Here is a 25,334-nt window from a genome sequence, read left to right as displayed (position 1 = left end):
AAATTCGCTCGCGGGGCATCATAGGATAGCGCAGCATGCATGGGATGCGCACTCCGGAATCTCGCCGGAAGTAGCAAGTCATCCGGGTACTTTTCGCATACTGATTTTCGAATACTATGAATTCGGACATACTACTCGGCTCGCATACTGATTTTGGCGTACTATATAGTATGGAAGTATGCGGTTTCGGACGCAGCCTGGGACTGACTCCAAAAGGGCCGCAGCCCTGAACAGTTTAGTTCCAACCCTAATTAAACACACCTGATCAAACTAATTGAGTCCTTCAGGCTTGTTTGAAACCTACAGGTAAGTGTGTTGGAGCAGGGTTGGAACTAAACTGTGCAGGGCTTCGGCCCTCCAGGAATTGAGTTTGACAACCCTGTTTTAAAGCTTCATGAAGCAGAGTTGTGTAAGTAGTCATCAGTAGTGTAATTGTCAATGTATTCGCTGTGCAGGAATGGGGATATTGGCACATTTATTTCTGGAGTGTGTTTAGTGTTAAAAAAACCCACTTTGGCACTTGCATTTCATCACTCGTGTGTTCTTATGACTGACAGCATGGACTGTTTGTCTGAGCCGACTAGTCCATGATCTTACTGATACCCTGATGGCGGTCGCTTGTGCGTTAATCTGTTGACATTTATGACGAAGTTCTCTGACCACAGACATCAAATAGATGCTCGTAAAATTTTTATGTAGCCACGGTTGTTTTTTAAATATAAGGTTTTGTTTATTACAATACATTTTTACGGTAAGCTACTGACGTTATATAACCAACTGTATTATTTGTTTTTGTGTGACAGGTTTTGTAACAGACATCGATTAAAAACAGGAGAGAACGTTCCATCAGTCCCTCGAGATCTGCTGCTCATGTCTGAAATGGTGCTGCCGCGGTTTATCATCACTATCATTCAATATCTGAGAGACGGCTACACTGAACCAGGTGAGGACACCAGGGGCTTTATTTTGACGGTCCATGCGCAGAGCGCAAAACGCAGGGCGCAAACGCTTTCAGGGTGTGTCAGAACACATCTTTGCTTTAAGGACGGGAAAAAAGGCGCATGGTCTACAAGGGTTGAGTTTATTTTCTTAATGACATATAGGTGTGTTTTGAGAATAAACCAATTAGAGTCTCATCTCCCATTCCCTTTAAGAGCCAGCTGTGTCGCGCCATAAGCGCATTCGCTATTTACAGGACGCAAAATAAGTCTAAGTGGAAAAACTGAGCATTTCACACGCATACAGTTAACAGAAAACTGTTAAACAGAGCATCTACTGCGTGAGAATGAGAGATAATGGATCTACTTTCACTTTCGCTCTTGGATAGGGAAACCTTTAAGCACAGACATCAATTAGACTATAAATTTGTTAAACGCAAATATTAGTTTCTAAACTATTTCTAAATTCAGTTCTGATTTCCAGCAAACGAATAAATGAACAACAATAACGAAGTGTGTTCAAAAACCTGAGTTATATCCTAAAACACATGCTGTGCCCCATATGGTCTAAAACCTGCAGGTGGGCAAATCTAAGCTTGTTTTTAATAAAACAAATATAAATATGGATATAATAAATAATACTGCTAATAATAATAACATTATACAAAAGCAAATTGTTATGAATGAACTGAAAAAGCCTCCCGAGATGAAGAAGACATAAAAGCAATGATTTTTCAAATTTATGTAGGCTAGAAAATAATATGTTTTTTAATATTTTAATCCTTTATATTAATATCCTATATATATATTCTTATTATATCCTATATATATCCTTAATATTTAATTTTTTTCATATGTAAAGATATTTGCCTATTGCTCTCTTGTGTGTATTAAGCAGTGTGTAAGCGAGGTGCAACTCTGCGCTGGAGTTTAGACCGGGTTTGTTTTGGTCTAATGAAAAATCTATTATAGTTTCTTAAAATAGCAACGCGACAGCAGTCCGCCTCAGAACGCCTTCCTTTTTAGACCAGAACGCCTATGGGCGCACATATGATCGCTAATGCATTTGCTATTTAAACAGCATAGCGCAACGCCTCAAAACGACTCTTGCGCCAAGCTGAAACTAGCAAACAAGTATTGCGCCGCGCCTTGCGCCACATTGCGCCGGGTGTATGATAGGGCCCCAGATCACAACTTAAAGGAGTCTGTTGTCCAAAAAATTAAAGTTCTGCTATCATTTACTCACCCTTTACTTGTTCAAAACCTATTTGAGGTTCTTCCATTAGACACACAAGATATTTTGAAAATGCTTAATAGGAAGGCGAATAATTTTTACTTTAACTGTGCATTAGTTAATGGTCATATTGAGAAACATTCGTGTCTATGAACAAAGGGATGGGTTAAATTTTATGACTTTATGACTAACTGTTGTGAGACTGGCTTTTCGAAAATTATTTTGTTCAACACGTTAACTTGTTCTGATTTCCTGGCAGAGTCGGCCGCTGACAGAGATCTTCAGAAGGTTCTGCAGCAGTTGGATCCACACATCTCCTTCTTAGAAGAGCTCACCAAGATGGGCGGAGCCATGCGCACCGTTCTCACCAAGATCTTAACCGATCAGCAGACCTTTAAAGAGCTCAGCATGGGTATGTATGGGATGTGTTGGCATTGCAACATTTATTTATATTTATATTGTTTATCTAATTTCCAAGAACTGTTTCCAGTCATTGAGACTCGATATTTGCACACGTTTTTCGTATGTATGCGCACGTTTGAACTTCTCACAAAAACTTTCTACCTAATTCTCAAGTGGGTATTTGCATGAGTTAGACTTCTTCTTCTTTTAATGATTTTAGAGTTTTTTAAATGAAAACCAATGTGTACAAGGTTATTAATTTGCAGAATACATGCCCAAACTTACTCCATATAGGGGCTTTCCACAAATCGTTACTTGACCAGAGAAAGATTATTATGGTGCCAAAAACTAAAGACAAAGAAAAAGGCCTTTAACAATAATGAACAACAAGTTTTGTTGTCAGAGTTTAAAGCCAGAAAAAAATGTGCTAGTTAATATCCATTTATATTAATAAAACTTTAATTAAACTTTTATTATCAATTAGTTACTTTGAAATAGCATCTGATTATATGTAGGGTTTATACATGTTTGTAAAGCCCCAGGTGTTCACCAGTACATGAAGTTGTTCTTTAATTTTTTCCGTATTCGTTTATTTTTTATAATTTCTTTCTTTCTTTCTTTCTTTCTTTCTTTCTTTCTTTCTTTCTTTTCTTTTTCTTTCTTTCTTTCTTTCTTTCTTTCTCTCTTTCTTTTTTCTTTCTTTCTCTTTCTTTCTTTCTTTCTTTCTCTCTTTCTTTTTTCTTTCTTTCTCTTTCTTTCTTTCTTTCTTTCTTTCTTTCTTTCTCTCTTTCTTTTTTCTTTCTTTCTCTTTCTTTCTTTCTTTCTTTCTTTCTTTCTTTCTTTCTCTCTTTCTTTTTTTCTTTCTTTCTCTCTTTCTTTCTTTCTTTCTTTCTTTCTTTCTCTCTTTCTATCTTTCGTTCTTTCGTACGTTTTTTTCTCTCTCACTCACACTTGGGGTAATAATCAAAATTATTAGAGATGTTTACTGTTACTAATTGTTTAGCCTGTATTAATGCATGTAGTGTAAAGCTGCACAACCATTAAAAGATCAGAATTTAAATTCAAACACCCAAGCAACCTAAATAATGACGATGTGCATATTTTTATCAATCCTTGACTCGCTGCACTCAAATCTGTGTATGGTCGAGACAGATTCAGCTTTACACTTTTCAGTTAGTTACAAACAGTCAAATAACACAGACGTACTGGGAAAACAATTTATAATAGAGATATAAACACAGATGTTTATGGTAAAGATTAAAGTCACTGTTTAATCAACTTGATGCTCACAACTGAAAGTTGTAGCAATTACATAGCTTAACCAATAGGTGGCGCCAACCAGACATCAAATATGTCACTGACTAATTCTTAAAAAGGATGTATCTAGTAGTGAAACATGAAGTTTTATAAGTAAACTATTGAATGCTTAATTAAAATTACAGACTCCAAATTATGTTTGTTAAAACCAACATTTTCTAGCAGTGCTGTAATAAATGAAATGCGAACTTCATTTTTCTCCTGTTTTGCTAAACTGAAAAATGGTTTGATCCGTAACTCAAATACCACAATGTGAGATTTGAGTTCCGTTACACCACTACTTTGTTGTTATTGCCTGTTCATTTTAACATAAAGTAACATTTACTTATGCATACTTGTGCATTTGTAGCTCCGCCCTGTTTTAAAAAGAGGCTTAGGACAACAATCTCATCGTAATTGAAAGTGACAGTCACCGAAATGGCACAATTAGGATCAAAGCGTTAAAGGAGCTCCCATTTGGAACCTTTATTTTTAAAATTGTATACAATAATAACCAACATGTTATGGGTAAAACTATAAAGTAAATGTAAAACAAATAAATAATACAAAGCTAGAGTTTCACTTACATTTTTAATTGTTTAAATGACTGCACAAGAATAATACAAGGATTAGTTCAGCCAAAAATAAAAATCATCATTTACTCATGCCGGTTTGACTTTCTTTTTTTTTTTTTTTTTTTCTGTCGAACACAAATTATATTTTGATAAAAGCTGGAAAACCTGTAACAATTGACTTCCACAGTCTTTGATTGTCCTTCTACAGAAGCGGACAGTTACAAATTTTTAGCTTTCTTCAAAACATTTTCCTTTTTGTTTAAAGGAAGAAAAAAGTTAAAGGTCTGTAACCACTTGTGGGAGTGTAATTTATAAATTTTTGGGTCAACTATTTCTTTAAATATAAAAAAAGACTTATGTTGGCACAATTCAAACAAGTCCTTTTTACCCCAATAGGTCAAGAGGATAATGTTTATGCAAAGAAGAACTATGAGAAGTATTTGTCGGCATTGAAGAGCTCAGGTCTGGTGTCAGTGGAGGAGAAAGGAGCCGCTGGAGGAGCTGGAGACGGGACATCAGATGCTGCAGCAGGGGCAGGAGCGCTCAGTCTACTGGGTAACACTGCTTTCTTTTCTTTATTTCATTTACTTATGGGTGTTTACGATCTTTGTTATAGAGCGAGTGGGGGAACTAGATTTTGATTAACTTGACATCAACCTTGTTGTTTTAGGAGCCACTGCTACTGCTAGTCTGGATGACTCCAGCAAAGAGGTAAGCACACAGACTGCTGGGATAGACCAAACGTGACACAACAACCAGTCATTTTGTCCATTTTGATTATCTAAGCTGATTTTAGCATGGTTGATTTCTGGAAAATAGTGGCTCAACTGATGTTTTTTTGGACAGGAGGATCAGGATGGGCTGCAGGGTGTGGGTCAGAGGAAAAGAGTGAAGCTCAGTAGCAGTACCAAAGGTAAATCCTAGTACATCATGTTAAACAGCTGAAGGCAAAATGATTAGCCCTCTTGTGAAATTTTGTATTTCCTCTTTCAAATTCTTCTCATATTTACTATCATGTGATGTTTATTGGAGCGAGGACATTTTTAATGCATTTCCTTTTTTATGGAGAAAGTCTTATTTCTTTAGTTTGACTGAAATAAAAGCAGTTTAAAAACTATTTAAGGTCAATATTTTTAAGAAATATAGGGATGCACCGATATAGATTTTTTGACCGATACCGATAACCCTTTAGATATGGAGGCTGATAGCCGATTTATATATATATATATATATATATATATATATATATATATATATATATATATATATATATATATATATATATATATATATATATAGGTGTGTGTATGTATATATATATATATATATATATATATATAGGTAAAGGTAGATATATATATATATATATATATATATATATATATATAGGTGTGTGTATGTATATATATATATATAGGTAAAGGTAGATATATATATATATATATATATATATATATATATATATATATATATATATATATATATATATATATATATATAGGTAAAGGTAGATATATATATATATATATATATATATATATATTTGTAGATATATATATATATATATATATATATATATATATATATATATATATATATATATATATATATATATATATATATATATATATATATATATATATATATAGGTAAAGGTAGATATATATATAGGCTGACAATTATAAATATTTCAAAATGTTACATTTTTATACTGTGAAAAACTGATTTTATTTTAAAAACTTCATAAAAGATTGAACTGCTCTTATGAACTGAATAGTTTATACTCAAAGCAAAAAAAAAGTTAGAATTTCAAAATTGCAAGGTGATTATAGAGACCTATATTCACAATTTCTCACAAATCAGCATGCAAAATAAATTATTGAATAATAAATAAACAAATTATTTCCTTTTTTTCATAGCAAATTAACATGCAACTTGACTGTACTTACTGAGTTATTAACACACATCAACACCACATGAAGAAAGGACAGACTTTAAAGGAATAAACAATGTGGGGAAAGCTCCATTATAGTGCACTGGACAGGCAGTTCTGTACAATTACGTAATTTATCTGCTTAAAGATATCAGACTTAATTTAGACATCAGACCGATAACGATAATCTTAAATATATCATAATAAGTTACTATATCCTAATATATCGGCCGATATATCGTCCTAAAAATATATTGTTTTCAATTGGCTACAGAACACCTGTTGTCCAGTAACTTGCCTAATTAACATCGTTAATCTAGTTTAATATGGCACTTTAAGCTAAATACTAAAGTCTTGGATAATAACCAGAAAAATATAATTTGCTGTCATAGCAAAGACTAATGGAATTTGTTGTTCAAAAGTTAAAATACCACAGGAGGGCTATTAAGTTTTACTTCAGAACTTGAAATAATTTCTCAAATAAAATAAACATGCATTGATGTCTTTCTCTTTATATCTAAAATTTCTTGGTTTTCTTGCTGTTTCTGTTTCGATAGATCCATCCATAATGGACACGCTGAAACATAAATGCTTTTTAGAAGAGTTACTGTTTTGGACTATTAAGTATGAATTTCCACAGAAGATGGTGACGTTTTTGCTCAACATGTTGCCAGATCAGGATTACAAGGTATTTAATTCTATTTTAAGCATATTTCAGTCTATATGTGCAGGATTCAAAATTAACTTGTGGTTTGTTGAATCTGTAAATTGCTAAATCTAGCCAATTTTGGTACATTATTTGATTTTGAGAATGAACATTGCTAGTAGTTTTCAAGCAGTCATAAGCAGGGCCACATGGAATCTGCAGACATTTTTTGCTATTACTGCACGGAATTTTGATAAAAATTTACAGATTCATGCGGAATGATTTTGGGGGTATCATAACTAAAATATTCTATTTATATTATATTAATATTCCTTAATATATGATCTAAAAAGGAATACACTTTTAACTTGTATTTAGTGTTTACAATGCAAATCCAATTAGATCCACTTTATTTTGTAAACAAAGCAAGTCTTCTATATAATATGTCTACTAAATGTGACAAAAAATGACTTTATATACTGTATTGTGAATAAATTATATTAACATTTACATATTAGTCAATAAAATTACTGAAATTAATTAAAAAAACTGAATAAATATAAATTTACACACATTTACACAAGTAAATAAATAGACTAATTTCCAGCAAATGATTAAATTAACGATAATAGTTGAAGTAGTGTTCAAAAAAACTATAATTATTATATAGTTATATCCAAACACATGTCCTATTCTTATGCCTCATATGGTGGTTCATACATCTCCAAAACCCGAATAAAAACCCTGTTTTTATTATAACAAATATAAATATAAAAACTTATACTAATAATAATACTATACAAATGCAAATTGTCATAAATAAACTACAAAAAAATTAAATCCCTCTGAGGTGAATTATATTTATGTAGAAAATAATAATTTTTGTAACATTTTAATCTTTAATTTGTTTTCACATGTAAAGATATTTGTGTATTGCTGTACATCCTGTGTGTATTAAGCAATGTGTAAGCATTTAGACTGCATAGGCGCATAACCAACTTGCTCTGTACTGAATTAGAGCAGCTTTTAGTTGGGTAATGGCGCAGTCTATTTTAAAACAGCAATGCGCCTTAATGCACTCCTTTTTAGACCGGCACACCTATGAGGGCAGAAATGGATTTTCTGTTTACAGTTTAGCTTGAAGAATAAATAGATTTTTAAATATACATTCAGTCTTTGTAATCCTTCATTTCGTTAGGGTATAGTTTTATTACTACTTTTTCCCCTCTAAACATTTTTATTGTACTTGATAGATGAAACATGCAAAAAAAATTGTTTTAAGACTGTAAACAAAGCCCTTTACACACTTATACATTTAGGTTCTATAAAAATATCTAAATAATTTTAAAATAAAATATAAATAAATAATATTAAGTAAGCTGTCGCCTCACAGCAAGAAGGTCGCTGGTTCGAACCTCGGCTCAGTTGGCGTTTCTGTGTGGAGTTTGCATGTTCTCCCTGCCTTCGTGTGGGTTTCCTCCAGGTGCTCCGGTTTCCCCCACAGTCCAAAGACATGCGGTACAGGTGAATTGGGTAGGCTACATTGTCCGTAGTGTATGTGTGTGTGTGAATGTGTGTGTGGATGTTTCCCAGAGATGGGTTGCGGCTGAAAGTGCATCCGCTGCGTAAAAAAAAAAAAAAAAAACTTGCTGGATAAGTTGGCGATTCATTCCGCTGTGGCGACCAAGGATTAATAAAGGGACTAAGCCGACAAGAACATGAATGAATGAATATCAAGTAAAAAATATATATGTAAAAGGAAAAAAGGACGAGTTCTACTCATCTAAAATAACTGAAGGCTTCATAGTTTTGTTACTTTTTAATCAAATTGGTGTTTGCTTCTCCCTTGTCACAGATCACCTTCACTAAAACATTCGTACAACACTATGCCTTCATCATGAAGACCCTCATGAAGAGTCACGAGTCAGACACCATGTCCAACCGCATCGTGCACATCAGCGTGCAGCTCTTCAGCAACGAGGAGCTGGCCAGACACGTCACAGAGGAGTGCCAGCTACTGGACATCATGGTCACCGTTCTCCTCTACATGATGGAGAGCTGCCTTATCAAGAGCGAACTGCAAGGTAAGCAAAGAAAGTACATTTACTGGCAGATCATCTACACTTCAAGCTACATTTATCAACGTGTCTTTGTTCTGTCGCAGATGAGGAGAATAATCGTCATGTGGTGGTGAACTGTGGCGAAGCTCTGCTGAAGAATAACACCTACTGGCCTTTAGTTAGTGATTTTATTAATATCCTATCACACCAAAGTGTGGCCAAGCGCTTCCTGGAGGATCATTCTCTGCTGCTGCTCTGGATGAGTTTTGTCTCCTTCTTTCAAGGTCAGTAACTGTCATAAACCATCGTTCCTTTCATTTCTTTCTTAAAGTTGTCTCTTTTCTAGGACAAATATCTAAAAATTGATCGATCAAGAAGCACTTTCTAGACGAGCAAAGAATAGTCTTGCAAGCTGAGAAAATATTATATACTTTTCCTTCTATGCTAATGAAGGACTACTGAGACATTCCAAGCATGGGATGGGTCCTCCTGGTGAGGCAGAGTTCCTCACAGCTCCGATACACATCTCTGCCATTTGCTTACAGTAACCATGTGCTCTTCACCATACACGATTCATCTGCTTGTGTTCTTCTTTCAGATAACTTTGTCATGTTTGGTGTCATTTGACAGTTTATGACTTCAGTGTTGTAGTGATGAAATCAACAGAGACATTGATTAATTGTATTTCAATCTACAATATATTTACTATTGTTGGGTCATGGCCTGAGGAGAGTATGTTAATGTACTTCTCCCCCACTTCATCTCTTCAACTTTGCTCTCATGTTCAGCTGGTTTTGGGGGTTGGTTTTTCACTCATGTTTGACAATGCTTTGCTCAGGGTATAAGAAAGAAAGGTAACTGTTGATCGGGGAGAATGGCTTTTACTCTGCATCTCCCGCACACCAGTGCGTAGCCTCATATGCTAACAAAGGCAGTTTTACTGTCTTTGTTGCTCAGCAGTGCATATGTTACAGCTACTTTCTTTATACAGTATGTTAGTTTGTGTCATTCTAATGTCTGTATATTTAAACATGTAACTTAATAAAACAACTTTGCCTGCTTTAAGGCGTAGAGATTCTTTCTCTTTATCAACGATGATAACAACTTTCATGGAGTCAGATTAATTACAATGGAGTCAGATAAATAATGGATTTAAACACGCCATCCTTCAACTGCTTTCTGTTTCCGATTATTGGTACAGAATAGCAGCGTAAGCTTCAAGCCTTACAGTCTTATTTTCAGACAGTCAAGATAAAATGAGTAATCCAAATTTTGATACCGTCAAACCGCCTCCTTATTTTATCCGGTATTACCAGCGTAATAAAAAAACATTATGACGTAAGGCTCAGACAGCGTCACCAAACTGTTGGCTTAAACCTAAACCATTCAGAAACTGAATACCTTCTATGCGACCTTAAGCCTGATTTATACTTCTGCGTCAAACACCGGCGTATGCTACGGCGCTGACGCATAGCCCTTCGCCGTGGCCGTCGCCGTCACAGACGTGCACCTCTCAAAAAATGTAACTACACGTCGCAACGACGCGTAGCGCAAGCTCTGTGATTGGTCGGCTTGGTAGCGCTGACGAGTCTGGGCGGGACTGAGAGCAGCGCGAATGGCGCGAACCCAATAGACCGATTGTTTACAAGTGTGGAGTCCTGTGAAGGAGCTCCGGATGGAAAGTTTTGTTTTGTGTTTACCTCATAGTTAAAGTTGCTGCTCGTCCGCCGGTTGCTGCCTCAAAATGAGCGAGTTTGAGCCACTTGTACATCCTGGAAGTGTTCAGGAAAAGCAAAAAAGCAGAGAAGAAACTCGACACAGAGGAACATTTACACCTCACTGCCAACTAGCGTTTCGGAAGTGTTAATGCAGACCAACAGAGACAGCGCGCAGAAGTATAAATGCACAGCCACGCGCGTTGCATGCGCCGTGTGTTACGCCGGTCACTTGACGCAGAAGTATAATTCAGGCTTTAGGCTCGTGGTCAGAAAGAGAGAGAGAAAGAGAGAGTGAGAGAGAGAGAGCGCCAAGCGACGCACAGCATCTCTCTCTTACACCAACACACACACACACACACACATATCTCACGCGATTTATTCAAAAATTTACTCCCACACCGTAAGAAATCTGGCCGGCTCCCGCGGTACTGCAGCGGGAGTGCAGAGAGCTGTAATCGGGCCATGAAAATTATACCCGATAGGTACATTTTGATCGACAGCTTTATAAAGCCCGAACCCGTTTACAGCCCGACATTATTCAAATGTGCTCATGCACACAGCTCTAATGTATTTTTTTAAGAATGAGTCATTTATATGTTTTAACATCATTTATTCGTAACAAACGTAGACTATAGGCCACTCGGAAGTTGGAACAACGAAATAAAATAAGTCCTCTGTAACATCGTAACATCTCAACACTCTATATAGGCAGTTCTGCTTGCTCCGGACCTGCAAGTCAGTACATAAAAGTCAATGCAAATGCGTGAATGCAGGTGTTCACTACGAATGTACACATTTCACCTCAATCACGCCTACCAAAAATATACAATTAATAAGAATTTCCACAAAGTAAACTAGAGCAAATGATGCGATGCTCCACATTTAGTGTGAACCCATTAGTGTTTACTTTGACCAATTAAAGGTTCTGAGAGGCTGTATGCTTTATTATATTAAAAAAATTATGGTAGCTTTTTCAATATTGGCTTAAAATACCTTCTATAAATGTAATGTAGATAATAAAAAGCGTCCAGGACTCTTTATTTTCAAAAGTTTTTTTTTTTGTTTTGTCAATTGAACACTCATTAAATGTTAAGAACTGAAGCTCGATCTCAGCGAGTCAGTCATTTACTCTAATGTTGTGAACTTTCTCTCTCTGTTTTGCTTGCTGTGTCAGGAATGAATCTGAATAAGCGGGAGCTGAATGAGCACGTGGAGTTTGAGTCTCAGACATATTACGCAGCGTTTGCTGCTGAACTGGAGGCCTGCGCTCAGCCCATGTGGGGTCTCCTCACACACTGCAAAGTTAAAGTGAGATATGCACTCTTCCCTTCGTACTTTACATTCCAGTATATATTATGATATTTTGACAAACTATGACAGTTGTTGTGTATAGGCATATGGCAATATTCAATAATACAGTAGTGTTGTAAAACCAATTGTGTGAAACCATTAGTTCTGACATTTTTTAAATCGTCCATTTGCTGCTAACTTTTGAGCAGTGTTGAGCTCTTTTTGAGTTCAACAATACTCAAATCTTTGAGGAAATTGGATGGTTTTAAAATTTCACCACCAATTGGTACCATTCGATTGGTCAATACTTTTGACAATGCTTTAATACAGTATATCTTGAAATGAACTTCAGAATACTGTTGATAATTATTTATTATTATTTTTTCTTTCTAAGATTATTCAGATTGTTGTGCCAAATGCTTGACGACCCCGATTTATAATGTTTATTTTTAAACACAAAAATATTCACATGCTAATCTGGCCTACGACTGGAGATATTGACTGAAAACACTATGGCTATTTTTTGGTCTATTGTTCGGGTAACAAATCCTTGTGATGAATTACAAAAGCATTTATTAATATCATCAAGTTCAAGTTACTTTATTGGCATGACATCTTGTTCTGTATTGCCAAAGCATTTTAGATTTTTTTTTATCTATGTTTTAGATGTCTAAAATATGTCATATTTCGACATCAAATTAATAAAATATACAGTAAATGAAAATAAACAACAGAGGAAAAAAAAGAATAACAGCTCTTATAATTATAATAATTACAAGAATAAAAGGTGTAGATTATTTAATAAGGCACCTAAATTTAGATTAATTATATGTTTATTTCTTAATATTGTGATAATGCCATGTATTGTGATGAAAACTTCAGTACTCACAAATAAAGTCCAACGCTGTCATGAGCCTAGCTGTTTTTGAATTAAACATTTTGTTTATTGTCAGGAGACCCAAGACTACACTAAGACAGTGGTGCGGTACTGTCTGGAAACTCTTCAGATGTGGTTTGATGCCATTGGGTTTGTAGATGAGGTACAGTCTAGATGCTTACGCTAATAGATTTGGTGCTGGGGGGTTCATTTTCATTTATTTTCATTCAAATTCAGTATTTTGTTGCAAAGATTATTTTAAAAAAAATTTATCATACATACATTTTATAAACATTTGCATGTTGTTCTACAGCATTACTGAAATTAATATTAAAAACAGACTTTTATGTAAAAAAAATGTAGGATATGTTTAAGGTAAGATAAATTTGGAAGTAGTGTGTTAATAATATTAGATTCTCTGTCGCAGCCTTCCCTCAACCAGCTGACGTTTCATTTACCTCTTCACCGATACTACGCCATGTTCCTCAGCAAGGTAAGCCTGAGCAGGATAAACTTGAGTAGAAAAAATGCGAAAACACTACAATGGAAACATGTGCAGATTACTTTTTTGCATGCGTTTCAAAAAAGTCGTATGTTTTAATTTAAATCATGATCAGACCATGTGATCATTTCATTTTAATCATGCTCAGATTAATCAGATCATGTGATTGTAAAACTTGACATGGGACTGCATTAATGAACAAATCAGCGAACTGATCACATTGTAAATCATCTGAAATGTTTTTTTTTTTTTTGTCATTTTGAAATCTCTCAACCAAAGTCTGTCATCACAGTGGTTCAGTATTACTATCATTGAGTATTTTCGAGTGTGTACTCTCCCAAAGAGCATCTCATGTCTCCAAAATCGTCTTCATCTTCTGAGGTGCAAATAGTTATTATATAAGGAAAAAAAGGCCCACAGTGGCTTCTCCTACCACAGCAAATTCTGTTTTTCATTTTGCTATTTAGCACCAGTTTATCAGGAAGTGACGATTTTGTTCTCATTGACTCATTACACTGTGTGCTAACAACACGCGGTGCGCTGCTGTGACGCATTAAAAGGTATCTTTTCCATTTTAAAATGATTTTTTTTCCTCACAAATTCTGATTTTAGAAATGCTTTCTGTTTTCATAATGTCAAGACAGAACAACAGCATAAACTACTATGACAATGATCACCTCAGGTACTGATTATGTGCTACTGATCAGTGTTAATTTTGACAGCAAACTTTGATTTAGTTTTAGTCTTTTGATTAATTCCATTTCAGTTTTAGTCATATTTTAGTCTTCTGAATCATTTTAGTTTTAGTTGACTAAATTATATAAGATTTTAGTCGGCTAAATATACTCTAGATCAGGGTTGTCAAACTCAATTCCTGGAGGGCCGAAGCCCTGCACAGTTTAGTTCCAACCCTGCTCCAACACACTTACCTGTAGGTTTCAAACAAGCCTGAAGGACTCAATTAGTTTGATCAGGTGTGTTTAATTAGGGTTGGAAGTAAACTGTGCAGAGCTGCGGCCCTTTTGGAACTGAGTTTGACACCTGTGGTCTAGATTTTATTCATTCATTTTTTTTTCGGCTTCGTCCCTTTATAAATCTGGGGTCGCAACAACGGAATAAACCGCCAACTTATCCAGCAAGTTTTTACGCATCTCTGAGAAACAACCTTACACACACATTCACACTCATACACTACAGATTTAATATGTATTAAATTAGAATCCAATTAGATGTAATTATATTGAAAGTCTTTTGAACCGTTTCGTTAGGCGTGCAGTGGCTGCTATTTAAATATTTTTTGTCATGATGTGTTGCGATTGGTACTGACAGCCAAATTGCGTGTCACTGGATTCTTGTCATGTCACATGTTGTTAGGACACTGTTAGATGTTAACGCTGCTTTATTTGCTAAAGTTTTTTAGATGTAAATGGTTTTGATTTGATGTGGTTTTTACACGTTTAGATTACATTTGTGCGTCTTTTGAGTAGACCTCAAGATGTGCTGGCAGGGTTTTAATCTGATTTACTGAGCTTTAGCTTGAAGGGAGCGTGCTTTGTGCAAATGCTGCTTTATTGAAGAGAATCTTTATTTATTTACTCTGCAACACAACGCTGTCAAAGACCTAGGCCTATAGTTAGTCTTTATTCTGGTTTACATTGTTATAAACTGATCTGCACCTGTTGTTTTGCAGGGAGTGAAGTGTCAAGGTCTGGATTTAGACAGTTTGCTTCCTGATCAGGAGATGCTGATGAAGATCATGGTTCACCCCCTACAGATTCAGGTAATATGAGATAACGTGAATAAATCTAATGAAAGAACAAACAAGATGAGATGGAGCTGTCAATTTATATAGGAGCTGTCAAATATATATATATATATATATATAAACTATAATATTCATCAATAATATACATGTAGTACTTTTGTTGAGTTCTAGGAACTAAAACATTACATCTGTACACAAGGCTTTATTTGTCCATCAGTTCATTAATGCTGCTGAAGCTGAGAACATTGTGTTGTGTAATGTTGCAGCCGTTTGTCATAAATCTTCACCGATGTCTCTCCTTTCAGTTCTGGAATGTGACTTGATGTCATATGAGAGTGGTATGATGTTAGCGCTACAGTGCGGGTTAAGTATTTGTGTGTGTGTGTGTGTGTGTGTGTTTGTGCAGGCTAGCCTGTCTGAGATCCATAGTAACATGTGGGTGAGAAATGGGCTGCAGATTAAAGGTCAGGCCATGACCTATGTCCAGTCTCACTTCTGCAACTCCATGATTGATCCGGACATCTACCTCCTGCAGGTGAACATGCCAACACCACTCACTCAGTCACTCGCTCACTTAGTTACTTCAGAATGCGTTCGTCTTTCCATAGCTTTTAAATTAGCTCTTCGTTCATTCAATTTCCTTCGGCTTAGTCCCTTATATATCAGGGAATTACTAACTATTCCAGCAAATGTTTTATGCAGCGCATGCCCTTCCAGCTGCAGCACTGTACAGGGAAACACCCATACACACTCATTCTCTCACTCACTCATACACTACGGGCAATATAGTTCATTCAGTTCACTTATAGCGCATGTCTTTGGACTGTGGAGCATCCGGAGGAAATCCCCGCCGGCACGGAGAGAACATGCAAACTCAACACAGAAATGCCATCTGGCCCAGCCAGAACTCGAACCAGCGACCTTCTTGCTGCAAGACCACAGCGCTAACCCCTGAGCTAATGAGAAACCTCCGTCTATAATTTCGTTTTTATTTATTTATTTATTTTTTTGGCGTCAATTTGATAAGCTTGAAGATGGAATGTTTCAGATGATTAAGTTATAGCCGCTTATATGCTGGTCTTGATCCCTGGTGCCCACCTTTCCCATGTCTTTGTTCAGGATTAATTCGTTCAAAATCCCTGATTTCCTGAAATAATTCCCGAAGTAGACTTTGAATTTCGAAATAAACCTCCACAGCTTTTTGATAAGGAAGCAATAACTCTCCTTCCTCTACATGTAGTTGATTGGATGGAAATCATTTCTTTTTTAAAGCATCACTGCTTGAATTGTCTTTGAACTGTTTTGCGTTTTTTTTTTTTATGCAACAGATGAATTCTTTCAGTGCGCATGATGACTTTTTCGCAAATGTTAAAATAAAGCCACAAACCTTTACAGAAAAACATACACGTTTTTCTTACCAAATAGCATTAAACAGAGTCATTTAAATTATTTCAGACAACATGGTTGCCTTTAGTGTATTTTCGTTTTCTTGTCTTGATGTGAACAAACGTTCCATATCATTGTTTATTATGAAATGCGGCCACAGCCATATCACCCTGCAGCCCAAGACCTGTTACTCACTGAAGCTAAGCAGGGCAGAGCCTGGTCAGTACCTCGATGGGAAACCACATGAGAAAACTAGGTTGCTGTTGGAAGTAGTGTTAGAGAATCCAGCAGGGGGCACTCAACCTGTGGTCTGTGTGAGTCCTAATGCCCCAGTAAAGTAAAGGGGGCACTATATTGTCAGTAGGCGCCGTCTTTCAGATGAGATGTTAAACCAAAGTCCTGACTCTCTGGTCGTTAAAAATCCCAGCACTTCTCTAAAAGAGTAGGGGTGTAACTTTGTGTCTTGGCCAAATTCCCTCTCTGCCCTTAACGTGGCCTCCCAATCATCCCCATCCACTGAATTGGCTCTATCACGGTCTCTCCACTATATCTATAGCTGGTGTGTGGCAAGCGCACTGGCGCCGTTGTCCTGTGGATGCTACACACTGGTGGTGGCGTGGAGAGATCCCAGCCCTCATGATTGTGAAGCGCTTTAGGTGTATGGCCATACACTATAAATGTGCTATATAAATACACATTACATTACAGGACAAACCTCAGATTGATATCTCATGATGTAAAAGTTATTGGAAGATTTAAAAGTTTGATTTAAATCCCACACATAATTTAAGGATGGTCTGGTGGACCCGTTGCTGCTCATATGAAGCTTTTTTCAGCACATTTCCTAATCAAAAACACCGTTATTTCACCCATTTCAGTATTTCTTCAGTGTTTTTTTTTTGTTGTCTTCAGGTGTGCGCTTCTAGACTGGATCCAGATTACTTCATTTCCTCAGTCTTCGAGAGGTATGGACACTTCTGCTTTTCTGAGTTTTCTCACCCACGAGTCGCTCTTTAATGAATGGCTGTTTGCATTTTGCATCAGGTTCAAGGTGGTGGATCTGCTGACGATGGCGTCTCAACATCAGAACGCAGTGCTGGACTCTGAACAAGAGAGGCCCATGCTGGAGGGGGCGCTCACCTTCTTGGTCATACTGTGCAGTCTCAGGATACACTTAGGTGTGTGTTTTCTTCAGTTTAAAGTCTGCGTGAAGTCAAAATTTACAGTGGCTATTTTGCTAGCTCACATTGTAAGGTGAATAATTAATCTAATAATGAAGTCTGAGCATTTGCTTCTGTGTTTGGAGGTCCCTTGGGTGAAGTCAACCTGAGGGCTTCCATAGCAATCAGAATCAGTTTTATTGCCAAGTGTGCTTCACACACACACAAGGAATTTGTTTTGGCTACAGAAGCATCAAGTGTACATAAAGTGACAACACAAAATAAATGAGAAAAAAGATGATAAACATTAAACAGAGGTGCAGTTAGTCAAGAAATCTGGATGTTGAATTGTATGTCGAGATTTGTTATAAATATACAGGGTATACGGTGCTGTGTACAAATGCGAATGTAGAAAGTAGGGGTGTAACGATACACTCAGCTCACGATACGATGTGCATCAGGATATAATGTTCACGATTCGATATGTATCATGATATTTGGAATAAAAATGTAAAATTAAACTGAAATGCAAATTTTACCAAGTAAACTATTTTTTATGTATTTCTTTTGTTTCAACTTGTTAAACTGAACCTTCTTTAAGGAAAATAAATTAAACAGGCCTGTCTCTGGAAAATAAAACAATTTAAAAACTTCTTAAAAATATTATTGAAATGACAGAGACAAAATTAAGGAACAATTTAAGTAAAGGTGCAAAAAAATAAAATTCTATTCAATTGAATTTAACATTAAGAGCTTAAGGCTTTGCTTGGTCACTTGCGTTTTTTGTGTGTGCAAAAAAAATCCACATTTCCAGGTATTTAATACATATTTAATTAAATTCATTTAGAGATATCTCTAATTACAATTGTGACTAGTCAAAACTCATTTAGAGATATCTGCAAATATTTTTCAATGGAAGTCAATGGAGGAATATGACTAGTCATAATATATTTGCAGACATCTCCAATCTGATTTCGTACTAGTACAATTGTAATTGCAGATATCTCTAATTGTCATTCTGACTAGTCGAATTATAATTATGACTAGTCAAAATATAATTAGAGATATCTCTAAATATATTTATGGATAGTCTGAACAAAGGTTTAAATGCTAAAACGGCTTGCCATACGTGCGTCAATCATAGTCCGCCCTCTGTAGTAACAGCTCACGGTCAGCTCACGTCATGTGTGATTTTGCGGCGGGAACATTATATGAAGACAGAATGATATTTTAGGGTGAATTGTACCTTATAAATACAGTATGTGACTCGTTCAACACCATTAGGAGGTATCCCTGTCGCTGTGCAAAGTATGTAAATCACTGTGAAGACTTTATAACTTCGGATGTTTGACCCAGTATGCGTGTCAAAAAGCGGACGAGTCTAAAGCAATGAATATACAACCGAAATGTTGCCAGACGTCTGATTTTGAGAGGATGGGCCATCCTCTATTTCAACTCCACTCATCTTGGTCTGCTAACATTACTGCTGCTGCAATCTGAACTCACGTGCGACAGCAGGTGGAACGTAGCTCACGTGAAAACGGACGTCATATCGTAATCAAATCGTCATAACGCCACGATGCATATTGTGACATTTTTGCATCGCAATAAATCGTTACACCCCTAGTAGAAAGTATTGCATTGTATATTGAAATAAGGTGCTGTGTAAAAGTGCGTATGAGAAAGTATTGCACATGTTTATTGCACAGTTGGGGGATATTTACCTGTTCATGAGGTAGATGGCTTGGGGAAAGAAACTTTTCCTGTGTCTGGCTCAGTGGCGTAGCGGATGGGCCCGCAGGGCACGCTCCGCGTTGGGGCCCCGCGTGATTAGGGGCGCCGCGTCGTCGCGATTTTTAATAATTGAAAATCCGGCAACCGCAATAATCAAACCCCTGGGAACAACTGTGGTCGGAACCAAAGTTCCCAGGTCTGTGTTCTCTGAACTCCTCTCAAACGGTGGACTACTTCATTCTGATTGCTTGCCGCCGAACCGCGTCATTGCTCATACCATAAAGTTTAATGATTTTAAGTCCTCCTCGATGCCCTCACCGGAGGAGACGCGCCGTGCTACTCCTCGCCACTGGTTCTCATTGATATTGAATGACTTCCGGCTACTTTGACGCTCTCGCCGCTTGTTTGTGAACACTACTCCGCGTCGTCGCTCCACCCCTTCCCCCTTTCCCGCTCCTTAGTTTGTGATCGCTTCTCAGTTTGTGAAGGCTTCCCCGTGTTGTCACTCTACCCTGCCCCCCTTTCCCACTCCTCAATTTATGATCGCTTCCTCGCGTCGTCGCTCCACCGACTTTCCCTGTCTCCTCAGTTTGTGATTCACCCCCCCCGGCCGCTATGACACTGGTATGGCTGTTTTTGTGCTTGGTGCTCTAAAGCGCTGACCAGACGGTAACAGTTCGAACAGAAAGTGTGCTGGGTACGATTCGTCCAGAGTGATTTTGTGAGCCTTCATATTAATACTATGGATTTTCCGATTTCCTTTTCCAATACCTGAGCTCTGCGTATCGGCCAATGCAAAGTACTGAACCGCTACCTGATAAAGTTACAATTTAAAAATATGCTGCACATCAATAAGACTTGTTTATAGAGAGAGATTATTAAATTATTTTTATTAAATCTTGTAAAGTTGTTACAACGCTGCCGAAGTATCTCTTGTTTACTTTAAGTCAAGACAAATTCAAGTTGATTATTTAAACTGAAACTACTTTCATTTAGCATCAATAAAAAAACAAATTGTAAACATTTTGAAAACAAAGACTATACGCTCTATTTTAACGATCTAGGCGCAAAGTCTAAAGCGCAGGACGCAAAAGCATTAAGGGCCTGTCCGAATCCACTTTTGCTATTTTAAGGATGGAAAATGCACTCTGCACCCCGGCTCATGGTCTAACAGGTTTATAGGGTTTTTGGGTTGTTTTCCGGGACATCTAGTTTAGAGCTGCACAATCAATCGTTAAAAGATCGCGATCTCGATCCGACCCCCTAGACAATCTTAATTCAGCATTTCTACGATTCTGCCAATCATATTTTCAAGTTCAGGAGAGAAGAAAAGGCGGCTGCACGAGTCTTTTCATTGTTTCACACACGTTGCTCAGTGACATTGACACCTCCAAATGATGTTGAATGAATCACATAATGTATTTACAAGGTATAATTCACCTTAAAATGTCATTTTGTCTAACAATGATGATTTCGCTATCGGGAAATCACACGTGACGTGTGCTGCTGACCGTGAGCTGTTATCACAGAGAGGGCGGCGCGCGTACACTTTTGTGAACAGAACCTGCATATGTTGCGAGTAACAGGTAGTACAGATGTAAATAATATTCAGTTTGTGGCACAGAGTGATCGTTTGGGAGCCGCGCGCGAAGTATGAACAAGCACTTAGCAGTCAGAATGAAACCGAAAGTGTGCACTTCATTTAAATGATCATATCGCATATTAGAGTTATGATTACGGCAAGCATTTGATATGTTTTTTCTTTCATAGCGAACACACAGTTGTGCATGAAATTAAATGTTTACAATGTCAGTATAACTACTCTAGCCTATATATTGTTGAATATAATCTGATAATGGCAAATGTCTGATTTTACCAGTGAATAGAATTGTCTAATATGACAGATTGCAAGCGTATATCTCAAACATAATAATTCAGCATCAGAATTATTATAAGTAGAATAGAATTATTTATAGAAGCCAGTAGACCTACACATATTATTATTATCGATGTTGTGCCATATGTTTGTTTTTACCATACCTTTATTTTACATCTACAGAATCGTGAGAAAATCGTGATCTTTATTTTAAGCAAAAAAATCGCGATTCTCATTTTAGCCAGAATCGTGCAGCTCTATTCTAGTTTTAACAGGAAGTTTGAGAAACTAGCTCATTGTGTGTGTTTTTCCCCCTCTGTGTTTCTAAGCAGGAATGTCTGACGATGAGATTTTGAGAGCCGAGATGGTGTCACAGTTGTGTATGAATGATCGTACCCACAGCTCTCTGCTGGATCTTGTATCCTTTCACAATTAAAACGGGAAGCGCAGACAGGAAGTACTCAGTTTTGGTGTTTTCACAAATATTGGAAATTCCTGTCATGTTTTGTTTTACTCTGTTTCATGAGAATCCAGTTGTTTTTTCCTGCCTATGTTTGGTTAAATGGGTGATTACCAGCATTTTTGTCATTTTGCCTAATTTCAGCAAGCTCATAAGAATTGAACAATTAAACATGTGATTCAACTCCATCAGTGTTTGCTGATATTCCTTGACGATGGTGTTAGATCCCTGAGAACCCGAACCCTAAGAGCGGTGTGGTGCCGGGCAGCTGTAGTTTTGAGGAGATGCTGTCTGGTGTAGCGGATTTTAAAGCCCCTGTGTTTGAGCCTGGAGGATCCATGCAGCAGGGCATGTACACACCTAAAGGTATTTCCCATATGCTGTGTGTATCTATAATGACCTCCAGATGGCAGTGTCACTCCAGGATTGCTGTGCTTTAGGACATATTGTTCTCTATGCATCTGCTTTCTAGTAATACATGAGCTTTTGCTATTTATTACGTTAAATAATGAAACCTACTTCAGTCCAAGTCTTATTGAATGTCGTAGTCTTCTGATTGTCGTGGAGTGTGTTTTGTGGTTTAAAACATAACTTGATTTAAAATATTCTGGTATTTCAGATATTAGATCGATCCATAGAATCAATGAATTAAGCAGTTATGTGTGTGTATATAGTAGTTTTGACAGAGTAGTCAAGTATAGTTTTCAAGTGGTTTTGTTGTGTGTGTGTTCTGTATGGTTCTCTTGTGTTTTTTCGCTTTCTATTTTTTTTGCTTTCATTCGTTTAAATGCACTGTTATATTTAGAAAAAAAATCCAAATAAAGTAAATTTTTACACCATTAAATTATTACCATGTCGTCATTTAAGGGATAGTTTGTCCAAAAATGAAAATTCACTACACTGAAAAAAATTATTTAAAGATGATTCCTTGGATTTACTAAATTTTTTTGTTAAGTGGTTATAAACAATTTATTTGGGCTGAATTCAAACAAACAAATTAAGTTGAACATTATTAAACTTAGTTTGTATTTTTAAATTCAACACAAATAAATTGTTTGCAACAGTTCTGCATGCAACACTTTTTTCAGTGCACAAATCCTGAGTTTTTTTTTCGTTTGGACAAAAAAAAAAAAAAAAAACGAGGAAAAGTTTTGGTTTTCAACAATCCTCAGGATATTGTGCCCAACAAAAGTAAGATACTCTGAGTGTTTTGGTACAAGTGGATGAGTAAATGACTTGACATTTTTGAGTGAACTATGCCTTTAAGTGTAGTGCTCAGCTCTCTCCACATGGTGGCAGACTGAGGGTGTTTTCTGAATGTAAAAAACATACAGTTGAGGTCAGAATTATTAAAAAAAGATTTTAGCTTAAAGGGGCTAATATCATTGTCCTAAAAGGATGTTTAAAAAATTAAAAACTGCTTTTATTCTTGCCAAAATAAAACAAATAGGACTTTCTCCAGAAGAAAAAATATTATCGAACATACTGTGAAAAATTCCTTCCACTGTTAAACATTATTTGAGAAATATAAAAAAAATAAATAAATAAATTTAAAGGGAGGCTAATATGTATGTATGTGTATGTATGTATGTATGTATATATATATATATATATATATATATATATATATATATATATTATATATATATTTTTTTTTATATATATTTATTTATATATATATATATATATATATATATATATATATATATATATATATATATATATATATATATTATTATTATTTTTTTTTTCAAAATTCACAGCCAGCATGTATTTATTTTTTTTGTGTGTGTTTGTGTTTTCAAGCGGAGGTTTGGGAAAAAGAGTTTGACCCTATAATGGTGATTCTACGCACCGTTTACCGCAGAGACGTGCAGTCGGCCATGGATCGATACTCAGCATTGTAAGTCTCTAAAATCCTCCAGACATCCACATAATCTCAAATTCACTGTATAACACTGAACATCTACTGTTTCACACCAATTTTCACAAAGGATTGCTTGAAGTCTAAAGCTTTATGTACACTGAAGTCTGAAATGTATTCGCCATATTCTGTCTTTATATTCATGTATGCACTGTGCTTATCATGAAGTGATCTGTGCTGGTGACTGCGTTCTGTATTTTTCCTTTTGTTCGTACAGTGGCTCGGAACTACCAAAACATCTGTGAACTAACAAAACAGCTTCAAGGCTTTTTCGGATGCGAAAATTTGAAAAAATCGTATCTGATTTGAATTTTTATGATGGACGAAAGATTCGCAGGCAGTTTGTCAATACGATTGACTCAACGAGAGGTCGAATTAATTTTTTAAAATGTGAAAATTACGAACAAAAAATTTTGGATTCATTGGGCAAAATACTTAAGATTGCTTAAATGCATTATAAAAAATTACCTTTGGATGATTCTGTGTGACAATGTCAAAATTTGATTTTAAGATTAATGGTAATTGATAACGTGAAGGAATGCAAAACTCAAGTGTAGCTGACGGGCAGTTTGTTGGACATACAATGACTGATGCTTGATGTCAGGCAGTCTTAAAAGCTATTGTATCGAAGAATTTTCATTTCCATGTAGTTGATGGATGAGTTGAACAATTTAAATGTAACGCAGAACGTATTTTCCTATGGAAAGCTAGGAAACTTTAGGTTGCTGGGGTGTTTTTGCTTTAGTTGTGAACCCATCACAGGACAATCGCAATGATCATCATGACAAATTTGGTCAGGATGCCGGGGTGAAACCTCTACTCTTTATCGAAGGACATCCTGAGATTTTTAATGACCTCAGAACCTCAGATTAATGTCTCATCCGAAAGACGGCACCTACAAAGCAGTATAGAGTCCTCGTTACTATACTGAGGTATTAGGACCCACAAAGACCGCCAGTTGGGCACCCCTGCTGGCCTCACTAACACCCCTTCCAGGAGCAACTATTGCTTTCCCATGTGGTCTCCCATCCAGGTACTGACCTGGCGCAGCCCTGCTTGGCTTCAGTGGGCGACCACGTGAGAGTCGCAGAGAGCTAGCTGCTGGCTGATCTTAAACATGGCAATTTTGTAAATGTAAGACAGTCTACTAGAAGTCCTGGGGCTGGCTGGCTGGCTGGCTGACAATTGAAAGTCTGTGTGCATGTACCCCATTGGTTAATAAAGTAAAGTTGCTGGGGGAAAAAATCTTGATTCTGAGGTGGGATTTCTCTGGGAAGTGGCCATTGATCATCCTGAAACCAGACTGAGAGAAAGCGAATGAAATTGCTAGATATTCCACACCGTAGACCTTGGGTTTGAGGGTCGCTGTGTGATAGAGGGAATTATGTTCAGGGTCACTCCTTTTCCTGTTCTGAAAAAAGCATTTCGGAAGGAATGTAAACCTGAATTTTTTTTATAACCAATTATAGTCATGTCATGAGTATCAGTACATCACACCTCCAAATACAGATTCACAGTCAAGCTGCAACCTTTACCAGGAAAAGATAGTCTGTTAACT

The 25,334-nt window shown here is 36.5% G+C and overlaps 1 protein-coding gene across 8 annotated transcripts in view; it reads left to right on the top strand.

Annotated features, from left to right (window-relative positions):
• Positions 1–25,334, top strand: part of ubr3 (ubiquitin protein ligase E3 component n-recognin 3) — a 119,157-nt gene that overhangs the window by 12,197 nt on the left and 81,626 nt on the right. For all 8 annotated transcript variants that reach the window (NM_001423758.1, XM_087266438.1, XM_087266439.1 and 5 more), the window contains exons 2-19: positions 804–943; positions 2,432–2,584; positions 4,842–5,000; positions 5,116–5,156; positions 5,292–5,358; positions 6,936–7,066; positions 8,880–9,108; positions 9,189–9,368; positions 11,977–12,110; positions 13,046–13,132; positions 13,397–13,462; positions 15,162–15,251; positions 15,643–15,771; positions 17,535–17,587; positions 17,667–17,800; positions 21,725–21,810; positions 22,077–22,218; positions 23,659–23,755. In NM_001423758.1, the coding sequence (NP_001410687.1) occupies positions 804–943; positions 2,432–2,584; positions 4,842–5,000; positions 5,116–5,156; positions 5,292–5,358; positions 6,936–7,066; positions 8,880–9,108; positions 9,189–9,368; positions 11,977–12,110; positions 13,046–13,132; positions 13,397–13,462; positions 15,162–15,251; positions 15,643–15,771; positions 17,535–17,587; positions 17,667–17,800; positions 21,725–21,810; positions 22,077–22,218; positions 23,659–23,755 (2,118 nt within the window). The remainder of the gene's footprint in view (positions 1–803; positions 944–2,431; positions 2,585–4,841; positions 5,001–5,115; positions 5,157–5,291; positions 5,359–6,935; positions 7,067–8,879; positions 9,109–9,188; positions 9,369–11,976; positions 12,111–13,045; positions 13,133–13,396; positions 13,463–15,161; positions 15,252–15,642; positions 15,772–17,534; positions 17,588–17,666; positions 17,801–21,724; positions 21,811–22,076; positions 22,219–23,658; positions 23,756–25,334) is intronic.

The sequence above is a fragment of the Danio rerio genome, chromosome 9, assembly GCF_052040795.2.
Source record: "Danio rerio strain M-AB ecotype USA chromosome 9, GRCz13ab, whole genome shotgun sequence".
NCBI classification, from domain to species: Eukaryota; Metazoa; Chordata; class Actinopteri; order Cypriniformes; family Danionidae; genus Danio; species Danio rerio.
This window is presented reverse-complemented; position numbering and strand designations above follow the sequence as displayed.